The sequence below is a fragment of the Corythoichthys intestinalis genome, chromosome 14 (assembly GCF_030265065.1).
Source record: "Corythoichthys intestinalis isolate RoL2023-P3 chromosome 14, ASM3026506v1, whole genome shotgun sequence".
Classification (NCBI taxonomy): Eukaryota; Metazoa; Chordata; class Actinopteri; order Syngnathiformes; family Syngnathidae; genus Corythoichthys; species Corythoichthys intestinalis.
In genome coordinates, this window is record NC_080408.1 from 32,479,684 (window position 1) to 32,503,096 (window position 23,413).

Genomic DNA, 23,413 nt, shown 5'->3' on the forward strand with positions numbered 1-23,413 from the left:
CTGAAACGTAATGCCATGTACAAGAAAAGTTTATTTTTTGTTTTTGACCATTATTTGGTGAAATTGCAAGCAAGGAACTCATTTCCTACTCAACCACCAATATGCAATGGCATTATCAAGTACCAGTCTCTGTATCTGTCATGCTTGTAGTGTTATCAGTGCATTGTTGATTTTTATTACTTCCATTCATTGTTCAAATGTCTCTGCAGATACTTGGAGAATTGCAATGTCCCCTTTGCTTTAAAGAGGAAATGTCAATCGTCCTCGAACACCACATCCTCTGATGATGACAAACACAAAGATGGAACCACATTGGAAGATACCCAAGGTACGCCGCTTCATAAAAGTGGGGGCAAACATTGTCTACTCAGCTGAAAAATTATCAGTTAGAAAAACAAAATAAAATCTTGGTCTTTCCTGAAAAAGACTGCATCAAAATTTTAAAAATTGATAGACACTTAAGCGTGTTAGTATTTATAGTCATAGTATTTTTCAAGTTATAAAGATGAATCATTTCTTTTAATAAAACCTACTTGACAAAAAAATATCAATATTGAATATTAATTACAACATGTTACAATATTGTTTTTGTTCTAAATGATATTTTAAGTAAACTGTATTTCAAATGAAAATTCTGAATAGATTTTAATGTATTTTTTTAATGAGTATGGTTGATATGTTTGAAGATAAAATACTAGTTAGAAGTTTTAAAATGTCGACTGTTTCAGAATGATTGAAAAAAAATGGCGCTAATGAATTAATAATGGCGTTAATTAAATGTTTTGAGTGGAATTTCCCTAGCACATTAATTTTTAAAAAGTGCAATTTTTTATGTATAATAAATGTAAAACAATGTTGAACAAACATTTGTCTCCATCTTTTATCCAGACAGTAACATGCTTAAAAAAAAAAAAAATGTTAGAAAGTACAGGTAGAAAACTATTTCTGTATTTTAAAAATAGGGTTTATGCGGCTCATTTAAAAGCATTAAAATTCATTAAATGGGTTTTGTCCAAATTCAGAACTTAAAAAGCAATAAACATAATATCAAGCATTAAAAATGATGTAAACTTGACTGTCAAAAGACACGTTTTTTTGTTTGTTTGTTGGTTTGTTTTTTTACATAATTTATGAGAGTTGTCCAATATTCTCAGGTGGCTGATAATATCAGCCGATAAAATCATTCCTAAATGATATCAGATATTGAGCTCGGTTTTTCATTATTGCACTGAGCTGACAGGTCTTTTTTTTTTTTTTCCCAATAAATTTGAGCCAAACTTTTGAGGGAGTTTAATCAATTAAAGCTAACTCTCACAACCTGAGACAACTGGTCAAGTAGACATTGCCTACTGTACTTCAAGTATTTTGACTTGAAATAGTGTTTATCTCTCCACCTCGCAAAGGACAAATTTTCCTCTGAATGCTCTGCCATCATATCCCTCTCCATCTGTTTTGCGTGTGTGTTTGCCGCACGCGCTGTTCCGGTTTGTGTGTGAAAACACCGGCTCTGATTGGCTTACCATGACACATGACTCTAACCCTCAGCCAATCACAATCACTTCCATCGCATCTATACAGGTGGTGCATTCAGGTAGCCTCGTCCCCCTACTCCTCCCGTCACCCTCAAAGCGTCTGCCGTCCTCAAGATTGAAGCACCATTTTTGCTGGCTGACAGTGGGGGATGGGAACGAGGCTAGCATTCAGGTGTAGCAAACACAGAAACGTTAGCAAACTTTGGAAAGCATTGTCTAATTGAATGAGCAGGGACAAACAACCTGGAGTCATAAGAAGTACGTGCTGTAATATTCTGGTACAGAATTATCCGAGGCACCCTAAAGTGCACACGGCGCCAATATTGTTTTGCTCACATGATGCGGGGGTGAGTTAGAGACACGGTCTGCCGAGAGCCGTACGTTTGTGTTAATGTTGAAGTTATACAGTATATGCTATTAAAGAAACAGAGTGCCAGCACGTCCTGTGTGGTATATCTTTGCTAAGAAAAAGCACAAAACAAAACACGTGCGCTATTCTGGAACCTAAACGCACCCCAAGTCTTGGATGACAAATAAACAGAGCAGAGTAGACTCGCTACGGTTGGTAGTTTCTTCAATTTAGTCACAGTAAGTAACGCACCGCTTTTGACCGTCAGTAACGGTAACGGCGGGAAAAAATAATTAGTTAGATTACCACCGTTACTGAAAAAATAACGCCGTTATGTAACGGCGTTATTTATAACAGCGTTATTCCCAACACTGCTGAAAAGGTGTAGTACTACATGCGATTTTTTTTGCAGTTTCGTTTTCGTATGGTCAAAAAAGGTAACCTTATATCATTTTTCTTGTTTGTTCTCTGTTCTCTTTAGTAGAACAAGCCTTGTTGAAAGATCAGTCCGGGCTCTCCTCTTTGGATGATCCAGATAAAAAGTCCAATGATGCAACCAGAGCGGTAGTGGGCACTTCTCTGCCTCTTCCTTTGCCTGACAAACCAGAAAGTGTGGTGTCCATCACCAGCCAATGTAGCTACAGTAGCACCATAGTGCATGTTGGGGACAAGAAACCTCAGCAAGAATCAGGTAAAACAACTTGAAAAAGGATGAAAGCCCTGTTTGTCTTCCTTGTCAGTCACATATTTCCTCTCTTATGGAATATTTGTTCAAATAATGGACAGAACCAGATTTTTACTTTTAGGTGCTTTATTAACTTGTTGAGCCATTTTTTCTAACCTACCATTTAACTAAAATTAGCTCCGATTAAAATAAGGACTGGTTCTGAAGGTAACGGTTCTACTCTATACTAGAAATATTAATGGTCTTTCATATTTTACTTCCTAAAACATTTAATAATGGCATAAATGAATGTCACCCACACAGAAATGACGGAAGATGTGACAGGGGTGGGCGAGGCGGCAGAATGCAGCCACAACCCGGCACAGGCGGCTTCAGCTCGGGCCGTTTCACCTCGGGGCCAAGAGAGGGAGTCCTACAGGAAACTGGGTTTGACCAAGCAGGTTTTGGCTGCCCACACACAGAAGGAGGAGCAGGCTTTCCTGTTTCGCTTCAAGGAGCTTCGCAGGCTCACGGCCCTCAAAGCCAACTGCTCGCAGTACCTGGAGCGCCAGAGGGAAAAGAGCGGCAACGACGGTAGCAACATAAATCACACATAACGATAAACATTTACAGTCAGAGTAAGCAAGACGATGTCTGCAAAAGATTATCTAGGGTGAATATTCAATGGGGTAGTGTGTGCTGTGATCCCCCCCACCCCCTCCCGGTTGTGCACTGAAGAAGGTCAATGTTACCAGAGTTGGGCCGAGCCATGGACTTTATGGTTGTGATGTAAAACGGAATGATAGTCAATTAACCATTGATAATGACAGATGTCTAATTTATTTAAACTGAGCGGACTGACTGTGAATGCTAATGTTTCAGTGCCATTGACAGCACTAGATGCCCAATCCATTTTGACGAGAGGACTGGCAGCGATGATTCACTGACAGCCTCTCCTTGTCAAAATGGTTGGACGTCTATTGTCTTTAAATGCAGCCAATGAGTTAAATGAAGTGCACTCATGTAACAATAATTTAGCCAAATTTAATAATTTCTCCACAATCTCCTTGTAAGTTTTAGGCCTGATTGTCACCATATGCTTAACTGGCCTAGCCTGCTATCATTTTGTTCGTGTCAAAAAAATAAGGATTGTCATTGTTAGTATTAAACAGGTTTAACAATTTTAAGTCAAAAGAATGACAACATTTGCCCTGTTTTCCAAGCGGGTCAGCAAGGAAAAATCACTAGAAAAAAACAAAAACAAAAAGAGAGACACGACAGGATAATCTTTCAGGGAAAATTTTTCCATCAACCCTTTTCTTCGGTCGGGTGGTTTCCTCTTCAAAAAATGTTCCTATCTTGACTGGACGTAAATTTCCTTTCTTACAGTGACGCCAGCTACCCAGCTCGGGAGGGAAAGCGGCCCAGGGACCGAGCCCAGCGTGACGCGGCGCAGTGTGCGGAACAAGAAAACCAAATCCAAGCGAGCCAAGCAGACAGAGTCTTCAGACAGCACTGTGTCATATCCCCGACTCCAGCAGCTGCGATGTCCCCCTCTTAACGCAGGCCTCAACCCCACATCCTGGTCGGTTTCCGACACGTCACAGTCCATGTTCCCAATGGCCTACCCTTGCTACCCCCTCCAGGTTTTCCCCAGAGATACTTCTGTTGTGCCCTCTGCAAACCCCCCTCTGCAGGAGTTTGCTGACAATCAAGGGGGTCTTCCTTGCCCGCCAGGGGTCTCGCATTCTCCCTACACCGCACCTATGGTCACCCCCATAATGGCTGTGGTGCTGCCTAATTACATTTACCCTCCTCTGTGTCCTGGGCCTCCACAGCCAGAGTACCCTGCAGAGACTGCCAGTTTCCCCATCCAGGGCCAGCCTTACCCCCAACCCGCTTTCCCGGGACAAGCGACCTTCATGACTCCTGCCACGTTTATCCCCCAGAGCCCCTCAACCCCTCAAGTGGGCTATGTGACACCGTCGTTCTATGTCCCCCCGACTATTTTGGAAGCTCCCAAGGCACCAGTGGAGGGCCAGTCCCGCGCCTCCACGCCGCAGTCTGCTTCGCCGCCATTGTTTCAGTCTCGATGCAGCTCTCCTCTGAACTTGCTGGAGTTGGAGCTATCCGGGGACCGACAGGATGGCACAGCACTGCCCCCCGGAGGTCAAGGCGGCAATGGGGCTGAACGGGAGAAGGCAGCGGTCGGGGGCCAAGTCCAAGAGCTCAATCAGGTAGGAAACTGCAGATTTATTGTTTTCCTCCCCAAATCCCCCAGTACAGTGAACCCCCGTTCCTATCGAAGTTTCAGGCTAACACAGGGTTCAAAATTAACAGCTTCACGATTGCCCGGAGCAAGGAAAAAAAATCCCAGGCATTTGCCATTTACAGTAAGGAGCAGAAGTATTTGCACCACTTGTGATTTTGCAAGTTCAAATTTCCTTCATAGATGCATTTCCACTTATGGCAAAAAAAAAAAAAAATCCGGAATTCACATTGTATGTTAGTGCAGAAGCCTTTGTTTGCAATGCCAGGGATCAGACGCTTCCTGTAGTTCTTCACCAGGTTCTTACATATGGAAACAGGGATTTTGGCCCATTCCTCCACATAGATCTTCTCTAGATCTGTCAGGTTTCTGGGCTGTCGGTGAGAAACACGAAGTTTCAGCTCCACCAAAGATTTTCTATTTGATTGAGGTCTGGAGATTGGCTAGGCCAGGGGTCCCCAACCTTTTTTGCAACACGGACTGGTGTTATTTGGGTCTTTTTTTCACTGACCGGTGTTCCTACAAATTTTGCAACCCATCAAAAATTGCGACGACGCGGTTCTGCGCATGGGCATAACGTTAAACATAGCCGCAAAATGCGCAAAAGCAGCAGTTCCAAAGTAAACACTACAAACTTTCTTGAAAGAAAAGAATATTAACTTAACGTTTGATCATGGAAGGACATGTAGAAAAGTTCTCCTCAGATACATCCTGCCATGTTAGCTGCACACAACAACTGCTCACCGCTCTCACCATTAACGACTTCGCCTTGTCGTTAAGCAATAATTAAGAAGCCCGCTTCACAAAGATAAGATGTTGGAAATTGTAGCAAGGTTTTCAATGCTCTTGTAGCGATGTCAAGATATTCCGGAATGACTTTAATCCAGAACCTCGGTAGAGTTAATGTCTCAAATGTACGTTTAATAAGGTCGCCGTCATTTGCGATCTCTACATGATGATCCTCCTGTTGCACACACATGCTCGAATCACTCGGTTTATTCACAAACGGGTCACGAATCCACTCCTTCGCAGTTCGTGGGTCTTCGAGGTTGTAGGCTCGTCAGGTGCCCTTTTCGCTGTAAAAATATCTCCAAAGACGTCTGTTTTCCAGTCATCTTCGCTCGTGTGGGGGCTAATTATTTCCGGGAACAAATATGCTGCGCCCGCGGCCTAGTAATACGTTATTATCGAGGACATGCACACATAGATATATTATATACACAAACAAGATGTACTGCTAGCAGTCCAATCAATGGATTTCTGTGACGACATTCTAATCTATCCTGTAGTATTATACTGTATCTAGAGTAGACAGGGATATTGGTGTGTTAAGCAGGGGCACAGGGTTAATTCGGCCAGAATGCGGTCGTTAATAAATTATTATTTTTGTGCGGCCCGGTAGCAAATGCGCCGGTACCGGTCCGTGGCCTGGCAGATGGGGACCCCTGGGCTAGGCCACTCCAGAACCTTTATATGCTTTTTACGCAGCCACTCCTTGGTCAGCTTGGCTGACACATCTTTAAGTCTCTGACTAAGGGAAGGACGTCGTGGCTCAAAATCTGACGATACATTTCACCATTCATCCTCTGCTTTATACAGTACAGTCGTCCTGTCCCCTTTGCTGAAAAGCAGCCCCAATGCATGAGATTTCCACCCCCTTACTGCACAGTGGAGATGGTGTTCTTGGGATTGTACTCATCCTCCTTTTTCCTCCACACATGACAAGTAAAGTCTGCACCAAAAAGTTCTACTTTGGTCTCATCTGACCATATGACTTTCTCCCATGACCCCTGGCAAACCTCAAACGGGCCTTCACATGTACTGGCTTCAACAGGGGAACCTTCTGAGCAATGCGTGATTTGAAACCATTGCACCATAGTGTTCTACTGACAGTAGCCTTTGAAACTGTGCATCCAGCTCTCTTCAGGTCATTGACCAATTCCTGCCGTGTAGTTCTAGGCTCAGGCCTCAATTTTCTCATCATGAGTGATGCACCACGGGGAGAGACTTTACATGGAGCCCCAGTCCGAGGTAGATTATCAGTCATGTTTAGCCTATTCCATTTTCTACCAATTACTGCAACTGTTGATTTATTCTAACCAAGCTGCTTTCCAATCGTCCCATAGCCTTTTAAAGCTTTGTGGAGCTCAACAATTTTTACCCTGGTGTCTTTTGAAAGCTCTCTGGACTTGCCCATGATAGCAGTTGGATTATGACTGACTGTGGGGTGCACAGGTGACAATATTCAGCTCAAATGGGTGGTTGGTGGGTGGTTTCTCATGGGGTAAAGGTGGACTTTTAAGGTAGACTGACAACTCTTTGAGTGTCATAGTTATTGCTCATTCTCAAGGGTAGTAATACTTATGAACCCCAGTAAATTACAAGGGGTGCAAATACTTCTGCTCCTCACTGTATATAGCAAAAATAAAATAAATTTTGAGCTGCCGCACGGATTTGCGTTGAAAAAAAAAATAGAGCTCTGCTCGATCTGGCAGTGACTTAATTTGTCATTAGAATGGGAATGGAGAAGTGAACAGTTTATTTAAGGGAGAAATAATTGCTCTAAACCAGCGGTGTCAAACTATTTTTTTTTTTCACATGACACATCATAAAGGCCACATCATGACTGCAAGCCCATAAAGAATGAATGAATGAATGAATGAGTGAGTGTGTGGTCACCTGAAAAACATGCAAAACAAATTGAATGAAACCTGACTGTGGAATCGGAAGGCAGTCGAAACTCTTTGTAGAATGTCTCAATTAAAAATGCGGTTGTTTGTAATGCTTTTTAAAATGCATTTTTGCAATAAGCATGGAGTCAATGCTCATCATTTGCTTGCGCGGGCCACGCAAAATCGTGGCTGGCCAGATCTGGTCCCCGGCTTCGATTTTGGCACCTGTGCTCTAAACCCCCGATTTCCGCGGTATAGCGGGGGAACACTGTACCCAGTCTGTCTATGCAGTATGTACCCCTCCTGCAAGTCACCACAGATGGGCCATCTGATCCTGTGAGCCACACAGAAGTGAATGTCAGTTTGATCCCTCCTTGGATTCCGTTTCAAAATACCTTTCCAATCAACCGCTGTGTATCTATGCCGTGTGTAAAAGCCAGATTTGGCCAAGAACTCCACATGGGTGTTAACACATGATGTATTATGCCTTACACCCTTTAGCCATCTCTCAGTCTCCTTGGTCCAACTGGACCATTGTTTTTCGGGGGCACGATCCATGTCTGTGAGCGTTTGTCTTGGGATAAAGGCATATTCTCTTCTAGGCTGAGGGCATGCAGCAGCGAGGTAGGATGATCGTCCGAAAAGCTTCCATCCTTGTCCACTCCCATTCCTTTTCAATTCCATATGTCCATGACAGCTTGAATTCTCTCTCCTCCCCATCCCACCCAAACTTTTTTTACTCAAGCTGTGCATATTTAAGATCTGATCTGTGCTGCAAAACCTAGTACGAATTCATCCGGTGACTTTATTTAAGCTTTTTGTCAACTCTGTAGAGTTGATTATCACCCTTCTGTTGACAACAACAACAAAAAAAACCCTGTAAAATTCACCACAAAATCCAACTGTTGAGTCTGACGCCCAGAGGTGGGTAGTAACGCGTTACACGTACTCCCTTACATTTACTTGAGTAACTAATTGAGAAAAATGTACTTCAAAGAGTACTTACTTGGGTAGATTTGTGAAGAAAAAACGCTTACTCTGCTACTTTAGGCTACACCAGAGTCGTTACATTTTTCTTCTGTATTGTACATATTTAGATTTATTATTTTTTGTCAGATATCCCAAGAGTAGCTCTACCAATTTCACCAATGAGACGTCGCAATAATAATCACATGACTGCATTACACCAATCTGACACAAGCTTACCGTTCTATGATCACACCAGCCTCTTCAATCATGTAGCGTCTTCAAAGCACCGTAAAAAATGAAGTACAGTGGTACCTCGACATACGATCACTTCGACACACGATCTTTTCGACATCCGACGTAAAATTTGACTCGCCATATGGTTCTACGGCCGACGACATGCTCGAAATAAAGTCGATTTTTGACAGCGGCACAGTTTCTTTGTTTTGTTTTGCCGGAAGACTGACGCACGGCTGATTTTATTGTGAGAGAAATCAACACTGGATCCAAAAAGGTTGGTGCAGGTGGAGAAAAAAAAAATAAAAGGTGATGCTTACCATTGAAATGAAGATGTAAATGATAGCAAAATATAAGCATGGTGTGTGCATCCACGAACTGGGCCGTAGAATCTTGATCTCGGCCGGCAGTCCTCCTCCGTTCGCCAGTCTTTATAAGTTAAGGTGACAATTCTTATTGTGGTAACATCGGCAAAGAAATCGCCAGCTTTGTCAGGTTTCTAATCATTTATTGCATCAACTCGCCTAGAGTCTGCTGCTTTTGATGCCAGCATCAAAACAGAAAGTAAAATAGTCTTGCTTGCCGTCACGTCAGTCCCGCGGTGCGTTCAGGTACAGCAAAAAAAGTCTGCCACATTAGAACCCGATTCGTGGTGATAATAATATTATTATTATTATTACTATTATTATATTATTGTTATTCTGATTTTTATTCATAATTTATTTGTTTTAGTCTTTGTAATTGCTATTTGCAATAGTAACAGCAGTATTTATTAAGGATTTAGGGTAGGTTTTTGGGCTGTGGAATGAATGAATGGAATTATAATGTTATGGGAAAATCCTGCTTGACATACGACCATTTCGACTTACAAACAAGGTCCTGGAACGAATTAACTTCGTATGTAGAGGTCCCACTGTATTTGACATAAACCGCTGCCCCCAACATGACTCAAAAGCGGGGATTTAAACATCTCTCCCAGTTTTTATTTTGCACCGATTGACCACGGAAAACTGGAGATATGATACTTTTAATTTCATAATAGCAACTATGAAGGAACTATTCACTATTCAAACAAGGAACTATTGGAACTATTTTCTCCACTAGAGGGCACTCATGCTCTTTGGACGATTAATGCTTCTTTTCTGTCTTTTTTTCTCCCGCTGGAATTCAATGTTTTTTTGTTTTTTTTGTTGTTTTTTTGGGGGGGGCTTACTGTGGTTATGTAATGGGTTTTTGTTCAGTATCATTATAACAACAGTTCATATTGATAAGTTTGTGCTGAGAGAAAAAAATACCATTGTTTAAGAAAAAAAAATCAAACAAAAATAAGTGGTTACTCACAGTGTTATCCATTACTTGAGTATACTTTTCACTGGATACTTTTTTATTTGAGTACATTTTTGCATGACTACTTTTACTTGAGTAGTATTATTTTGAAGTAATGTTACTCTTACTTGAATAAAATTTTTGGCTACTCTATCCACCTCTGCTGACGCCCTTATGTATAATAAGCAACCCTGAATCACTGGCTTATTTGCAAGGGTCATCGTTTTCTTCTTACTCTGAGAATGGTGAAAGTAATGTTTAAACACAAACAAGTTCAAATGAACAATGACTGCCCACCTCCCTAAATGTATCATACAACAAATGAAAGTTGAAGTCTGAAAACATTGGAACAATCGAGTATTCATCTCTGTGAAGTTTACTTTTATCTGTATGACATGGTGTGGAAACTGAGGGAAATTCTTGAGCATCATTACTTAAACACTGGTGTGGTTTGACTTTTTTTTGTCTTTCAAAATTGGTCGGTATGAACGTCAGTGCTGGATTTATCAGACATAATAAGAGTTTCATCTTTCACAGCTTTGACTTTCTTTTATATTTTTTTGACTTTTAATGGGAATGAGTTAAACAAGTGTTTTTATGAATTGCTTCAAATTAAACCGATTGTTTTTTGACAAGCCATTTTGTTGCAAAAGTGTCCTTTGACAACATGTTATCAGTGTCAAAAGGCAAGTTTAAATGAACAACTATATTGATTAAAAAGTTTGGTATTTAGGCTGACAACTGAGATTGGCAATTGGTTTGACAATCAATTGGCAACCACAAAATTTGGGTTACGACAAATTTTTGCGGCACAGACGCAATGTGCAGAAGAGCAAAAGAAGAGACATTAAAGAGATTGGTGAGCGTTTTCACAGTACTAACAACAACAACAAAGGTATATGCTAATGACAATGTATGGAACACAGACGAGGCTAAGAAAAGGCAAGTAATGTGCAAAAGACCAGATATTAAACAGAGTGTGTTTTAACAGCACTATGCTTATGACAACTATATGCACCACAGCAGCAGCTACTGTAAGAAAAGTTAAGTAACGTGTAAACAGACGCTGAATTGCAGACTTGAATTGCAGAAAAATAACGGTACTTAAAGGGATCCACGGATAGAAAGGCTTGTAGTTCTTGAAAGGTAAACGTTATTATCAGTTTTAAAAAATTTGGTATTGAAACGCCCCATGATGTTTTCTTTTTTATACAATTTGTAAAATTTGTTTAACTAGTAGGTCGCCATTGTTGTTGAGGTTACAGGGCAGTGACATCCCATGGTTACACTGCCGGGCTTTCAGAGTACGACTCTTGCGACATAAACATTTAATCTGTTCAACCACTTCAATTTGAACTCGAGAGGAACATTAATGAGCACGACAGCACTGTCGATATTTCACAAAACAAGCAGCAAAAGCAAAATGAACAGTAAAGACGGGATGAGACGAGGGTAGGAAAAAAAAACGTGTTCTGCCAAAATGTGCTACACCGGCGAAATGTCTACAATAGGCAAATTTGACACCCAAAGTACTACCGTGCGATTTCAGCTTGAAGTTGAAAAGCGCACGGTAGTACTTTGTGTGTCAAATTGGTCTTCATTTCGCCAATGTAAGACATTTTGGCAGAACACCGGTAATGTTCGTCTAGTGACATTGACAATCTACATCATCACCCAAAGTCTCCATTGCGCGCATAAAACATTGCGCCCTCTGTAGGTCAAAACATTCACTAAATATTATTGATTTTTAAATCAATGGCAATATTTTATGTATTTCTAATAGCATATTTTAGTAAAAGAGAACAATTGTGGCATATTAGAGCCTATAAGTCCTTCAAGTCCGAGGTTCCCTTTAAATAAAATGATTGCAACAAATGTAGCAAATGTTTTTGGAGTCGTTGGAGACTTTGAGTGAGCTACAACAGCTCTTGAGTGACATAGGTGGCCAGTTTAACCCAGTCAGATGGTCAAAGTACAGCCCAGAGGCTTGGAAACAACTTTTTTTCTATCTGGCCCACTAAACATTTACATTTAGCGCTGTAATAGTTGTTGCATTGATTTCAGGTGTTTTTTTAAACCTCAAGTCAAGTCCTTTAAGATGCATATATACAGATGAATTATTTCTTGTATTTCAAGGTGTTTCTGTTTGTGTGTTTCTCCACAGGCGAGTTCCAGAGGCGACGGCAACAACAGTGATAACAACTCATCCTCCAGCGACATGCTGGATATCATTCTGCAGGAGGACTCATATTCGGGTACCGGCTCAGCCACCTCGGGGTCCATGCACTCGCACTCCAACGACTGTGGGACCTCCAACAGCAGGACGTCCAACAGTGGCGCCTCGGCAAGCGGGGTCTCTGGAAGTGGAACAGGTGGGTTTATACCCTGCAGGTCACCGTAATTTTCAGACTATACGGCACACCTGACAATAAGCCGCCACCCACCAAATTAGACACGAAATCGGCATTTGTTAATAGATAACCCACACTGGACTATAAGATGCAGCTGTCCTCTCTGTATTGTGTGATATTTACACCAAAAGATATTAACCGGTAACACTTTATTTGGACAGCGTCATCATAAAACTGTCATAAGACCAAATGGAACACCATGAAGCTCTGAAGCAATTGGCTTCAAAGCTTTATTGCCTCAAAAAGCTTCATTTGGCCATCACTGCTTCCTTTGGGGAGACGGTCAACCTCTGCTGCCTCCTGCTGTCAACACTGTTGTCATCCAACATGCCTCCTAGCATGCATTGTAGCGCTACAGATGAAAATAATCAAAACTCATGTTCTGTGCAAATTATTACTTCAGTAACGGTTCCAATTGCTCGTTATGGTATTTGGTAACACATTATTTGACAATGGCGCCATAAGACTGTCATAAGACAATCATAATCAGTGTTGGGCTTGTTACTTTAAAAACGTAATTAGTTATAATTACTCACTACTTCTTCCAAAAGGTAACAGGTAAAAGGAGTTAGTAACTGAATTACTCTATAGTAAAAGTACCTAGTTACCAGGGAAAGTAACCATTTCCGTCACTTTAAAAAGAAGTTGTTGTATGTCAAAGAATTTGAAATTTTCTGAGCAGTATTCAAGTCAGTTGAATAGAGAAGAACAGACAGGTACTTGTGTTATAGAACCTTGTAATATTTATTGCACCTCACCAGCAAAAGATTTATCATACACTTGAAGTGCAACAAAAATAAACAAATTTGAATTGCTTACCACAGATGTCGACAAAAGCTTTGCCTTGGGACATAAATGACACTTTACATGCACGTTCTTTCCTTTAATTTCAACCAACTTGAAATTGTGTTTATATCTCCACCTCGTAAAGGACAAATTTTCTTCTGAATGCTCTGCCATCATATCCCTCTGCATCTGTTTTGCGTGTGCATGTTTGCCGCACGCGCTGTTCCGGTTTGTGTGTGAAAACACAGGCTCTGAAGTACAGTACGTGCGCTATTAGGCTCGAGCGTTTACGTCACAGAATGGGGGCTCACGTGAGATTTGACAACAACCCAGCTATATTGGAAGCAGGTCTGGCTCGCGAGGACATTAAACTTTAACTTGCCAGTTCGATAAAGAGACAAACTCGTTACTAAGGCGAAGAACAGATATGTGATCAAACTTAAAGATGTGAACAATGTTGACCCTTACGAGAAAGCCGAAGACAAATGGAGTAAAGATGTCGACGGGCTTCCACAATTACGCTAAATGAACATTCTGCTGTATTTATTTTTGGTGTATGTTACTAAACTCGTCAGCAATTCCGAAATTACAAATCGCTACAAAGCTACGAACAGTTTTGCTGCGGATGGGTGCAGGACCTGCACATTATGACCGTATGCAACTCCATCGTTCTTGCAAAGGTAGGCTATGTGTGTTACTATTTTCATTGCCATTAACCTGAACGCACCCCAAGTCTTGGATGACAAATAAACAGAGCAGAGTAGACTCGCTACGGCTAGTAGTTTCTTCAATTTATTCAAAGTAAGTAACGCACCGCTTTTGACCGTCGGTAACGGTAGCGGCATTGTAACGGCGGAAAAAATAATTGGATTACCCCGTTACTGAAAAAAATAACGCCGTTATGTAACAGCGTTATTCCCAACACTGATCATAACGCTGTCATGAGAATTAATGAATGCTTATAACAGATGCCATTTAGTGTCATCCTGGAAATTATCTCACTTTTGAATGGATGTAAAAAACCTAAACTGGACATAAAATGAGTTAGTGACATATGGTAGTTTATTTAGTTTTTATTTATTTATTTTCCGTTCATGCATAACAAATCCAAACAAACATACAGCATTTATATGTGTTTACAATTAATTCAACCCGAAAAGAAAAGGGCTGACGGGAGAAGCCGAAGCTTATTGAAACCTGTCCCCAGTATACCATATAGGACGCAGAAAAATGCGTCCTTCGTCTTCGAGTGTCTGAGTGAGTTTTAATTTGCCGGATGACAATTAATGACATCAGTCATAAGTAGGCATGTGTCGGTATGAGATTTTGACGGTACGATAACCGTGAGCAAAAATACCGCGGTTTCACGGTATCACGGTATTGCAATTATAGCTCCAAAATGTGTTATTTTGAGATGTATGGGTTAATTTTTTTTTTTTTTTTCCCATTGAACTGGATTTTTTTTTTTTTTCAGAACATAGTTGCAAATTGGAACATGAATATATTGTTAAAATAAATTATCAATTTAAATTTTTTTTTTTTTTTTTAATAAAATAAAAATAAATATAACTGATAGATTATACCCACAGCCACAGCTCAACTTGCTCAAGAACAAAATAATTTCTATAAAAAAGTAAAAACACTTCTGAATAAAGAAAATTTTAAATTCTACTGCATGACTTTTTTTTGAAGGTGGAAAAGCTCAAGTGAAGTTTCGCCATTTTCAGCCACTGTGTCAGCTCTAGTCTACATGATGTCATGCCTATGTGTTAAAAACAAAGAATTCATAAGTTAATAAGTTAGTTAAAAATGTATAAGTTTAAAGTATAAATATTGTTGTGGAAAGGTTTCATCTAAACAAACAAAAAAAAACATTGGGAGTGAGAACTCTCCTTGATCCAGCGAACATGGATTTGTGCTTTAGGCAAGAGCATCTTTCGCGATTAGCGATCTTTGATGCTATCCCCTTTTCCCCTTTGTTCAAGCGAATCAAGCTTGTTTTCTCACTCTGCTGCTGTAGCACTCGACGAAGTTGCCCTCCCAGCTAAGCCTAGGCTAACATTCGTCTTTGTAAGCTTTTAGTTAGTTTGTATATTGAATTTGAAAGGAAAATGTGTGTTTTGTTTTTGGCGAACTTTTTCATGATGCTAATCTGTTGAAGCTACTCACACATGGAAAATTACAATTGTACGTTTTAAATGTATTCATTTTGTATATTCCACTTACCACGATTTGAGAGCTCAATAAATTGAAAAAAAGTACGCCGTATGTTTGGAGTATTTGTTTTTGGGTTCACTGGCTGTCTAGCCGACACATAGCAACAAACGGGAGGGGTGAGCGCTGCCACGCCAAGCCACTTCTGGCTGCATTTTCGACACATGAAAAATAGCTAATACTGTACTACGGTCTGACGGAAAATTTTAGTGGTTTTGAAACCGCAACGTTTTCACACCACTGTAAACCGTGAAACCAGTAACCGGCACATGCCTAGTCATAAGCATTCAGTAATGCCCATGATAGTGTCATGTCATAATTATGACAGCCTTATGACGCTGCTGTCAAATAAAGTGTTAGCTATTAACCCAAGTAAATCAACAAACAAGATGCACTGGACTATAAGCCGCAGGATTCAAAATGAGGGAAAAAGCTTATAGTCCGGAAACTACGGTATATGGATTTTTTTTAATTTTTTTAGAACCTTTGGCGTGCTGTTAACTGATGAACCATCGGTGTTTTAAGATGCACATTAAATTTGTATACATTTTGTTAAGAAGCATATCATATAAAAGGTCCTTGGCTGAAATACACATCCATTCGCATTGTCTCGGCAGGTAGCAACAGCAGCAAGTATTTTGGTAGCGTGGACTCGTCGCAGAAGAGCCAGAAGGTGAAAGGTCACTTAAGCGGCGGCGGCGAGGTGGAGCCAAGCGAACGCTTCATCAAATACATACTCCACGACCCAGTGTGGCTCCTCATGGCCAATGCGGATGACAAAGTTATGATGACCTACCAGATGCCTTCACGGTGAGTGCCTAAAGTGAGACGTTGTAAAACTATGCCTCCCGGTGGCAGTTAGCTCAAACTACGACCATTCGTGTCAGACTCCAAATGTTGTCTACTTGCGGGATGTGTGAAATTTGTTTTGTCTACAGAGACATCCAGGAGGTTCTGAAGGAGGACCGCGAGAAGCTGAGCCTGCTGCAGAAAAACCAGCCCAGCTTTACGGATGAGCAAAAGAAGGAGTTAATGCAGGTGCACCCATGGATCAAGAAGGGTGGTCTACCCAAAGTCCTGGATGTCAAGGTACAAACACTTTGAGGGAATAAGAAGTGTGTGTGTGGGGGGGTAAAAGTGAAACAACCTCAATCATTTTAGTCACATGACATTTTCACAACAGTGAACAAGTTGTATTAACAGTATTTTTCTCAAATGATTAAAAATGTCACCTCTCTATATTATTTAAAAAACATCCATAATTACTTCAAATGATATATATATTAGGGCTGTCAAACGATTAAAATTTTCAATCGAGTTTGTCACAGCTTAAAAATTAATTAATCGTAATTAATCGCAATTCAAACCATCTCTAAAATATGCCATATTTTTCTGTAAATTATTGTTGGAATGGAAAGATAAGACAAAACGGATGAATACATTCAACATACTGCACATAAGTACTGTATTTGTTTATTGTAACAATAAACCCACAAGATGGCATTAACATTATAAATACTGTATTCTTTCTGTGAAAGGGATCCATGGATAGAAAGACTTGTAATTCTTACAAGATAAATGTGAGTATAAGTTATAGTAATTTTGATAGTTTGTATATTGTGACTAAATATTGCCATCTAGTGTATTTGTTGAGCTAAACGAAATATTTGAATAGAGTTTGACCAAAGTCTTGAGTATTATTTTGCATAGCTATTTTCATTGGGAATACCAATTCTCTTAGCATTAAGCGCTTTTCTTTTTGTGAACATTATTTTTTTTGAGAGATAGGAATATTATTTTGTTGTGCTTTCACTAAATTATACTGTAGCGACTTAACTGTTCTTAACTGCACAAATGCATGATGGGAAGTTGGGCAACCATGACTGTCAGTGGTGGCCGCAAATGGTATATCTTCTCTGCATTGTGTTTAATTCAGTGTGTTAAGAAAAAGATCATCTCCTGTCATTCTTCTTCACATCACTCGCCACAATAGTTATAATTGTTGTGGAAGAGATGCCAAAGCTTTTACCAATAAATAGCGCGGCTCCAATGAATGCCTGTGTCCACTCCACTCGCTTGTCTCTGCCTCTTAGCTCTCAATATACCTAAAACGGTGCCATTGTAGTCTATTCGTGGCAATGCGTGAGTTGGTCGTCCCGCGCATGCGTTAAATGCGTTAAATATTTTAACGTGATTAATTTAAAAAATTAATTACCGCCCGTCAACGCGATAATTTTGACAGCCCTAATATATATACAGTACTGTGCAAAAGTTTTAGGCAGGACACCTGCCTAAAACTTTTGCACAGTACTGTATATTTTTATTATATTATGTATATACAGGATATACTGTATGTATATATTTTCCCCAAGTGGAAGCTTCCATGATCCTAATAAATTTAATAATTAAAAAAAATATATATATATAGAGTATTAATATAACACATGTACAGTGGTACCTCTCCATACTGAGTTTATTCGTTCCAGGACCTTGTTTGTAAGTCGAATGGTCGTATGTCGAGCAGTATTTCCCATAAGAATAAATTATAATTCCATTTATTCATTCAACAGCCCGAAAACCTACACAAAATCCTTAATAAATACGGCTGGTACTATTGTAAATAGTAATTACACAGAGCAAAACAAATAAATTATGAATAAAAATAGGAATAATAATAAAATAATACCATTAATAAAAATAATATCTGTAATAATGCAACGAATCGGATTCTAATGTGGCGAATGTGCTGAACACATCGTCTGGCTGACTTGACAGAGTGAGATAGCACTTTTTACTTTCACTTTATTTACCTTGTCCAGCTGCGGCGGACAGTGTTGTGTTGAACAAGATGATGGAATAAATGATTACAAACCTGACGAAGCTGTCGATTTCTTTGGCGATGTTACCACAATAATAATTGTCGTCTTAACACTGGCGAACAGAGGTCGGAGGAGGACCGTCGAGAGTAGACATTCTACGGCCGTATTGTCGAGCCAATTCACGGACTAGCACACTCCGCTTATATTTTCGATCATTTCCATCTTAATTTCAATAGTAAGCCTCACCTTTTTTCTTTTTTCACCACCTGCTTTAACATTCTTGGAACCCATGTTGATTTCTCTCACGAGAAAATCCGCTGTGTGTCCATCACGCGGGAAAACAATGAAATTGCGACGCTTTAATGAATCAATCGTCCTATTTCTAGCATTTCGTCGGATGTACAAAGAAATGGCGTGTCAAATTTTACGTCTGATATCGAAAATGCCCTGTGTTGAAGCTATCGTATGTCGAAGTACCACTGTATTCCTAATTTGCATTAGGAAATTTTAGAATTGTGTGTTAAATGCATACTTGTTAATAGTATTTCATTCAAAAGAGAAAATAATAAGAGTAAAATTAAATCTCTCAAAGCATGACCTCACAAAAATTCATTCATTCAATCATTAATGTGATAATATATATATATTTATATATATATATATGGCAGAGAACACAGACAAGACTGAAAAAGCAGTTTTTGCTCTTGCATTCCTCTTTAAAAGAAACTGCTGTATTTTAAGCCAAAACAACTGTGTTTGATAGAACAATATGTCTGTATGCTGGCATAGCAGATTCATGGCGCATTAAGCCACCAAACAATTTTTAATTTGCCCATTTTACCCTGAAAACCCCCATTTACAGACATCGCGCAACCGCTTTTGTTTCAACCCTGCCATAAAATGAAGGTAGTTAATTATTTTATCATTCCAAATGTCTGTCATTTTTAGCTTAGAATCATTAATTGATGTCTAATATTTCGTTTGGAAAGAAGATTATTCACGCGCATATTTTAAGTTTTAAATAAATGACGTCACAATGAAAAAAATGGTGTCTGTAAAAAAGTCACGGATATCTACCTCATAACTATCGCTAAATTGTATTTTTTTGTTACTGTCGCATTTTTCCCGATATGTTAGATGATGAATAATCGATCCAAACAAAGAAAAAATGAAGAAAAAAAAAAAAACGTTTAAAAGGGTAAAATATGACAAAGAAAATCTTGACCACTCCTTGATGTCTGCAATTTCTGCATCGCGTTTTTTGTTATATTAACATGTTTCACCCATAAAATCCCCCAAAAATCCAGCTGTGGCCATTCACAGCTGTGTCTTGACACTCAGTGATACATGCTACAAGGAGGTTTTGGATCGAAACAAGGTAAGTATGCGATAATATCTCGTTAAAATCATGGCGTCTGTAATTCTGCTCTCGCGTGCGCTCACCTCTGGATAGGGTTTTGCTGTTTAATTTTTTTTTTTTTTTAAATGCCCTCCAGTTAAAAAAATTTCTTCCCCCAGAAAATTGAGATTTTAAGCTTTCCAATGATGTATCACACGTGCATATCGGACCATTTTGAAAGTTGGCTAAATTGGGGGTCACCTGAGTGTTTTCCGCCATAGATATTTTTAAAAACGGTAACCCATACTGTACATTCAAAATAACCAAATTACATGATCATACAAAACTCAAGAATAAATCTGACTAATCACCAAGAATTTCTATGACAACATATTTCAAATAATCGCATTCATGTAACAGTACTTTATTGCAAAAAATGTACTGTATTTCTTTTGAATCATTTGAGCATCTAAAAATTATAAAATAGAAACCAGACCACTAGGGGAGGCTGCAATCGCGCTTTTAAGCCAGTGGAGGAGAAACTATTTCTGGTCACATCATCACTTGATGTAACACCTTATTGTGCAAGTGTATCTAATGAACATTCATCTAGTGACTATATGCCTCTAAGCCGTTGTTTTCGTCGTCTAGGTGTGCTCGTGTTGCGATGGCGCCATTCACACGCCTCTCACGGACGACCTGCCCGAGTTGGAGCTGGCGGAGCACAGGCCCGCGCTAGAGGCGGGCTGCCAGAGAACCCCCAGAGAGGAGCCCGTTTCCCTGGTTGACACCACGGCTCACGCTCTCGCTGCGACCAGCATTAGACAGTTTAAAAAAAAAAAAAAAAAGTAGAACTTTCTAACGAGTGACTGGCCAGCTCTTTTTTTGCGGCTCTGCATTCCAAAAATAATAAGTGTCTACTCTCTTGTTGTCCCGTTGTGTATTTTTATTTCTATTTATTTAGAGGGGAAGACCTCACCTAGGCATTCACATTAAAAACGGTTGCTCAAAGTAGTTACTTTTTTCCCTTCCATGTTTTTCTTTTTTTTTTTTTTTTTTTTTAATATTCTTTATGTGCTGTTTTTATGTAAGTTGGCTTTTTGTCAAGCACTGAAAAGGAGATGGTAAGGGATCTTGAATTGGTCAAAAGGAAGTGACCGTGCGGCAGTTTCGGACATCCAAATCACACTTGAGTGATTTGCCATTCCTGACGGTTTGCCGGTTGTCTCGTAGAAGCGCACAAGTGCACTTTTGTGAACGATGTCGAATGAGAAAATGCAAGGACATTTTTCTGTGTGCCCTGTTATTATTATTATTTTCTGGTTTTGCACTGTGATTGTAAATAATGTGAAATAAAGAGCGTGAACTGCTGAATTTTTCATCTTGCTGTCTTTACAAGTTTTTAAATCCGTGTTGGGAGGGTTTTTGTTTTCTGAAATGACCAAAAATAACCCCTTGCCCTATAAAAGACCAAAGGTCTGAAAAGCCAATAATAATAAAGGCAAGGCAAATTATTTGTATAGCAATTCAAGACAAGGTAAATCGAAGTGCTTTACATAACATGAAAATCCATGTTACATAAAAGCCACATTAAAATATCAAGACAGTATAAAATCATTTAAACGGAAATAGAAATAAAACCAAAGAATAAATGAAAAGCAAAAGTCATATACAGTGCCTTGCAATAGTATTCGGCCCCCTTGAATCTTGCAACCTTTCGCCACATTTCAGGCTTCAAACATAAAGATATAAAATTTAATTTTTTTGTCAAGAATCAACAACAAGTGGGACACAATCGTGAAGTGGAAGAACATTTATTGGATAATTTAAACTTTTTTAACAAATAAAAAACTGAAAAGTGGGGCGTGCAATATTATTCGGCCCCTTTACTTTCAGTGCAGCAAACTCACTCCAGAAGTTCAGTGAGGATCTCTGAATGATCCAATGTTGTCCTAAATGACCGATGATGATAAATAGAATCCACCTGTGTGTAATCAAGTCTCCGTATAAATGCACCTGCTGTGTGATAGTCTCAGGGTTCTGTTTAAAGTGCAGAGAGCATTATGAAAACCAAGGAACACACCAGGCAGGTCCGAGATACTGTTGTGCAGAAGTTTAAAGCCGGATTTGGATACAAAAAGATTTCCCAAGCTTTAAACATCTCAAGGAGCACTGTGCAAGCCATCATATTGAAATGGAAGGAGCATCAGACCACTGCAAATCTACCAAGACCCGGCCGTCCTTCCAAACTTTCTTCTCAAACAAGGAGAAAACTGATCAGAGATGCAGCCAAGAGGCCCATGATCACTCTGGATGAACTGCAGAGATCTACAGCTGAGGTGGGAGAGTCTGTCCATAGGACAACAATCAGTCATACACTGCACAAATCTGGCCTTTATGGAAGAGTGGCAAGAAGAAAGCCATTTCTCAAAGATATCCATAAAAAGTCTCGTTTAAAGTTTGCCACAAGCCACCTGGGAGACACACCAAACATGTGGAAGAAGGTGCTCTGGTCAGATGAAACCAAAATTGAACTTTTTGGCCACAATGCAAAACGATATGTTTGGCGTAAAAGCAACACAGCTCATCACCCTGAACACACCATCCCCACTGTCAAACATGGTGGTGGCAGCATCGTGGTTTGGGCCTGCTTTTCTTCAGCAGGGACAGGGAAGATGGTTAAAATTGACGGGAAGATGGATGCAGCCAAATACAGGAACATTCTGGAAGAAAACCTGTTGGTATCTGCACAAGACCTGAGACTGGGACGGAGATTTATCTTCCAACAGGACAATGATCCAAAACATAAAGCCAAATCTACAATGGAATGGTTCAAAAATAAACGTATCCAGGTGTTAGAATGGCCAAGTCAAAGTCCAGACCTGAATCCAATCGAGAATCTGTGGAAAGAGCTGAAGACTGCTGTTCACAAACACTCTCCATCCAACCTCACTGAGCTCGAGCTGTTTTGCAAGGAAGAATGGGCAAGAATGTCAGTCTCTCGATGTGCAAAACTGATAGAAACATACCCCAAGCGACTTGCAGCTGTAATTGGAGCAAAAGGTGGTGCTCCAAAGTATTAACGCAAGGGGGCCGAATAATATTGCACGCCCCACTTTTCAGTTTTTTATTTGTTAAAAAAGTTTAAATTATCCAATAAATTTTGTTCCACTTCACGATTGTGTCCCACTTGTTGTTGATTCTTGACAAAAAATTAAAATTTTATATCTTTATGTTTGAAGCCTGAAATGTGGCGAAAGGTTGCAAGGTTCAAGGGGGCCGAATACTTTTGCAAGGCACTGTATACACTGCGGGCCAAAAGTATTGGCACCCCTGCAATTCTGTGTTAATGTTTAATTTCCATCCATCCATTATCTTCCGCTTATTCCGGGGTCGGGTCGCGGGGGCAGCAGCTTTAGCAGGGAAGCCCAGAGTTCCCTCTCCCCAGCCACTTCAGCCAGCTCCTCCGGCGGGATTCCAAGGCGTTCCCAGGCCAGCTGAGCGACATAGTCTCTCCAGTGTGTCCTGGGTCGACCCCGGGGCCTTCCGCCGGTGGGACATGCCCGGAACACCTCTCCAGGGAGGCGTCCAGGAGGCTTCAACTGGCTCCTCTCAACGCGGAGGAGTAGCGGCTCGACAACAAAGCCCCTCCCGGATGACCGAGCTTCTCACCCGATCTCTAAGGGAGAGCCTGGACACCCTGCGGAGGAAACTCATTTCGGCCGCTTGTATCCGGGATCTTGTTCTTTCGGTCACGACCCACAGCTCGTGACCATAGGTGAGGGTAGGAACGTAGATCGACCGGTAAATCGAGAGCTTCGCCTTTTGG

At 40.2% G+C, this 23,413-nt stretch overlaps 1 protein-coding gene across 6 annotated transcripts in view; it reads left to right on the top strand.

Annotated features, from left to right (window-relative positions):
• The window catches only part of per2 (period circadian clock 2), a 51,728-nt gene extending 30,770 nt beyond the window's left edge, over positions 1 to 20,958 (top strand). For 3 of the 6 annotated variants that reach the window (XM_057857053.1, XM_057857056.1, XM_057857054.1), the window contains exons 16-24: positions 210 to 328; positions 2,363 to 2,572; positions 2,870 to 3,139; positions 3,935 to 4,782; positions 7,988 to 8,110; positions 12,180 to 12,387; positions 16,044 to 16,236; positions 16,365 to 16,515; positions 20,236 to 20,958. In XM_057857053.1, the coding sequence (XP_057713036.1) occupies positions 210 to 328; positions 2,363 to 2,572; positions 2,870 to 3,139; positions 3,935 to 4,782; positions 7,988 to 8,110; positions 12,180 to 12,387; positions 16,044 to 16,236; positions 16,365 to 16,515; positions 20,236 to 20,436 (2,323 nt within the window). In that variant the 3' untranslated portion in view covers positions 20,437 to 20,958. The remainder of the gene's footprint in view (positions 1 to 209; positions 329 to 2,362; positions 2,573 to 2,869; positions 3,140 to 3,934; positions 4,783 to 7,987; positions 8,111 to 12,179; positions 12,388 to 16,043; positions 16,237 to 16,364; positions 16,516 to 20,235) is intronic. The other 3 variants (XM_057857055.1, XM_057857057.1, XM_057857058.1) reach the window with 2 other exon arrangements.
• The last annotated feature ends 2,455 nt before the right edge of the window (positions 20,959 to 23,413 follow it).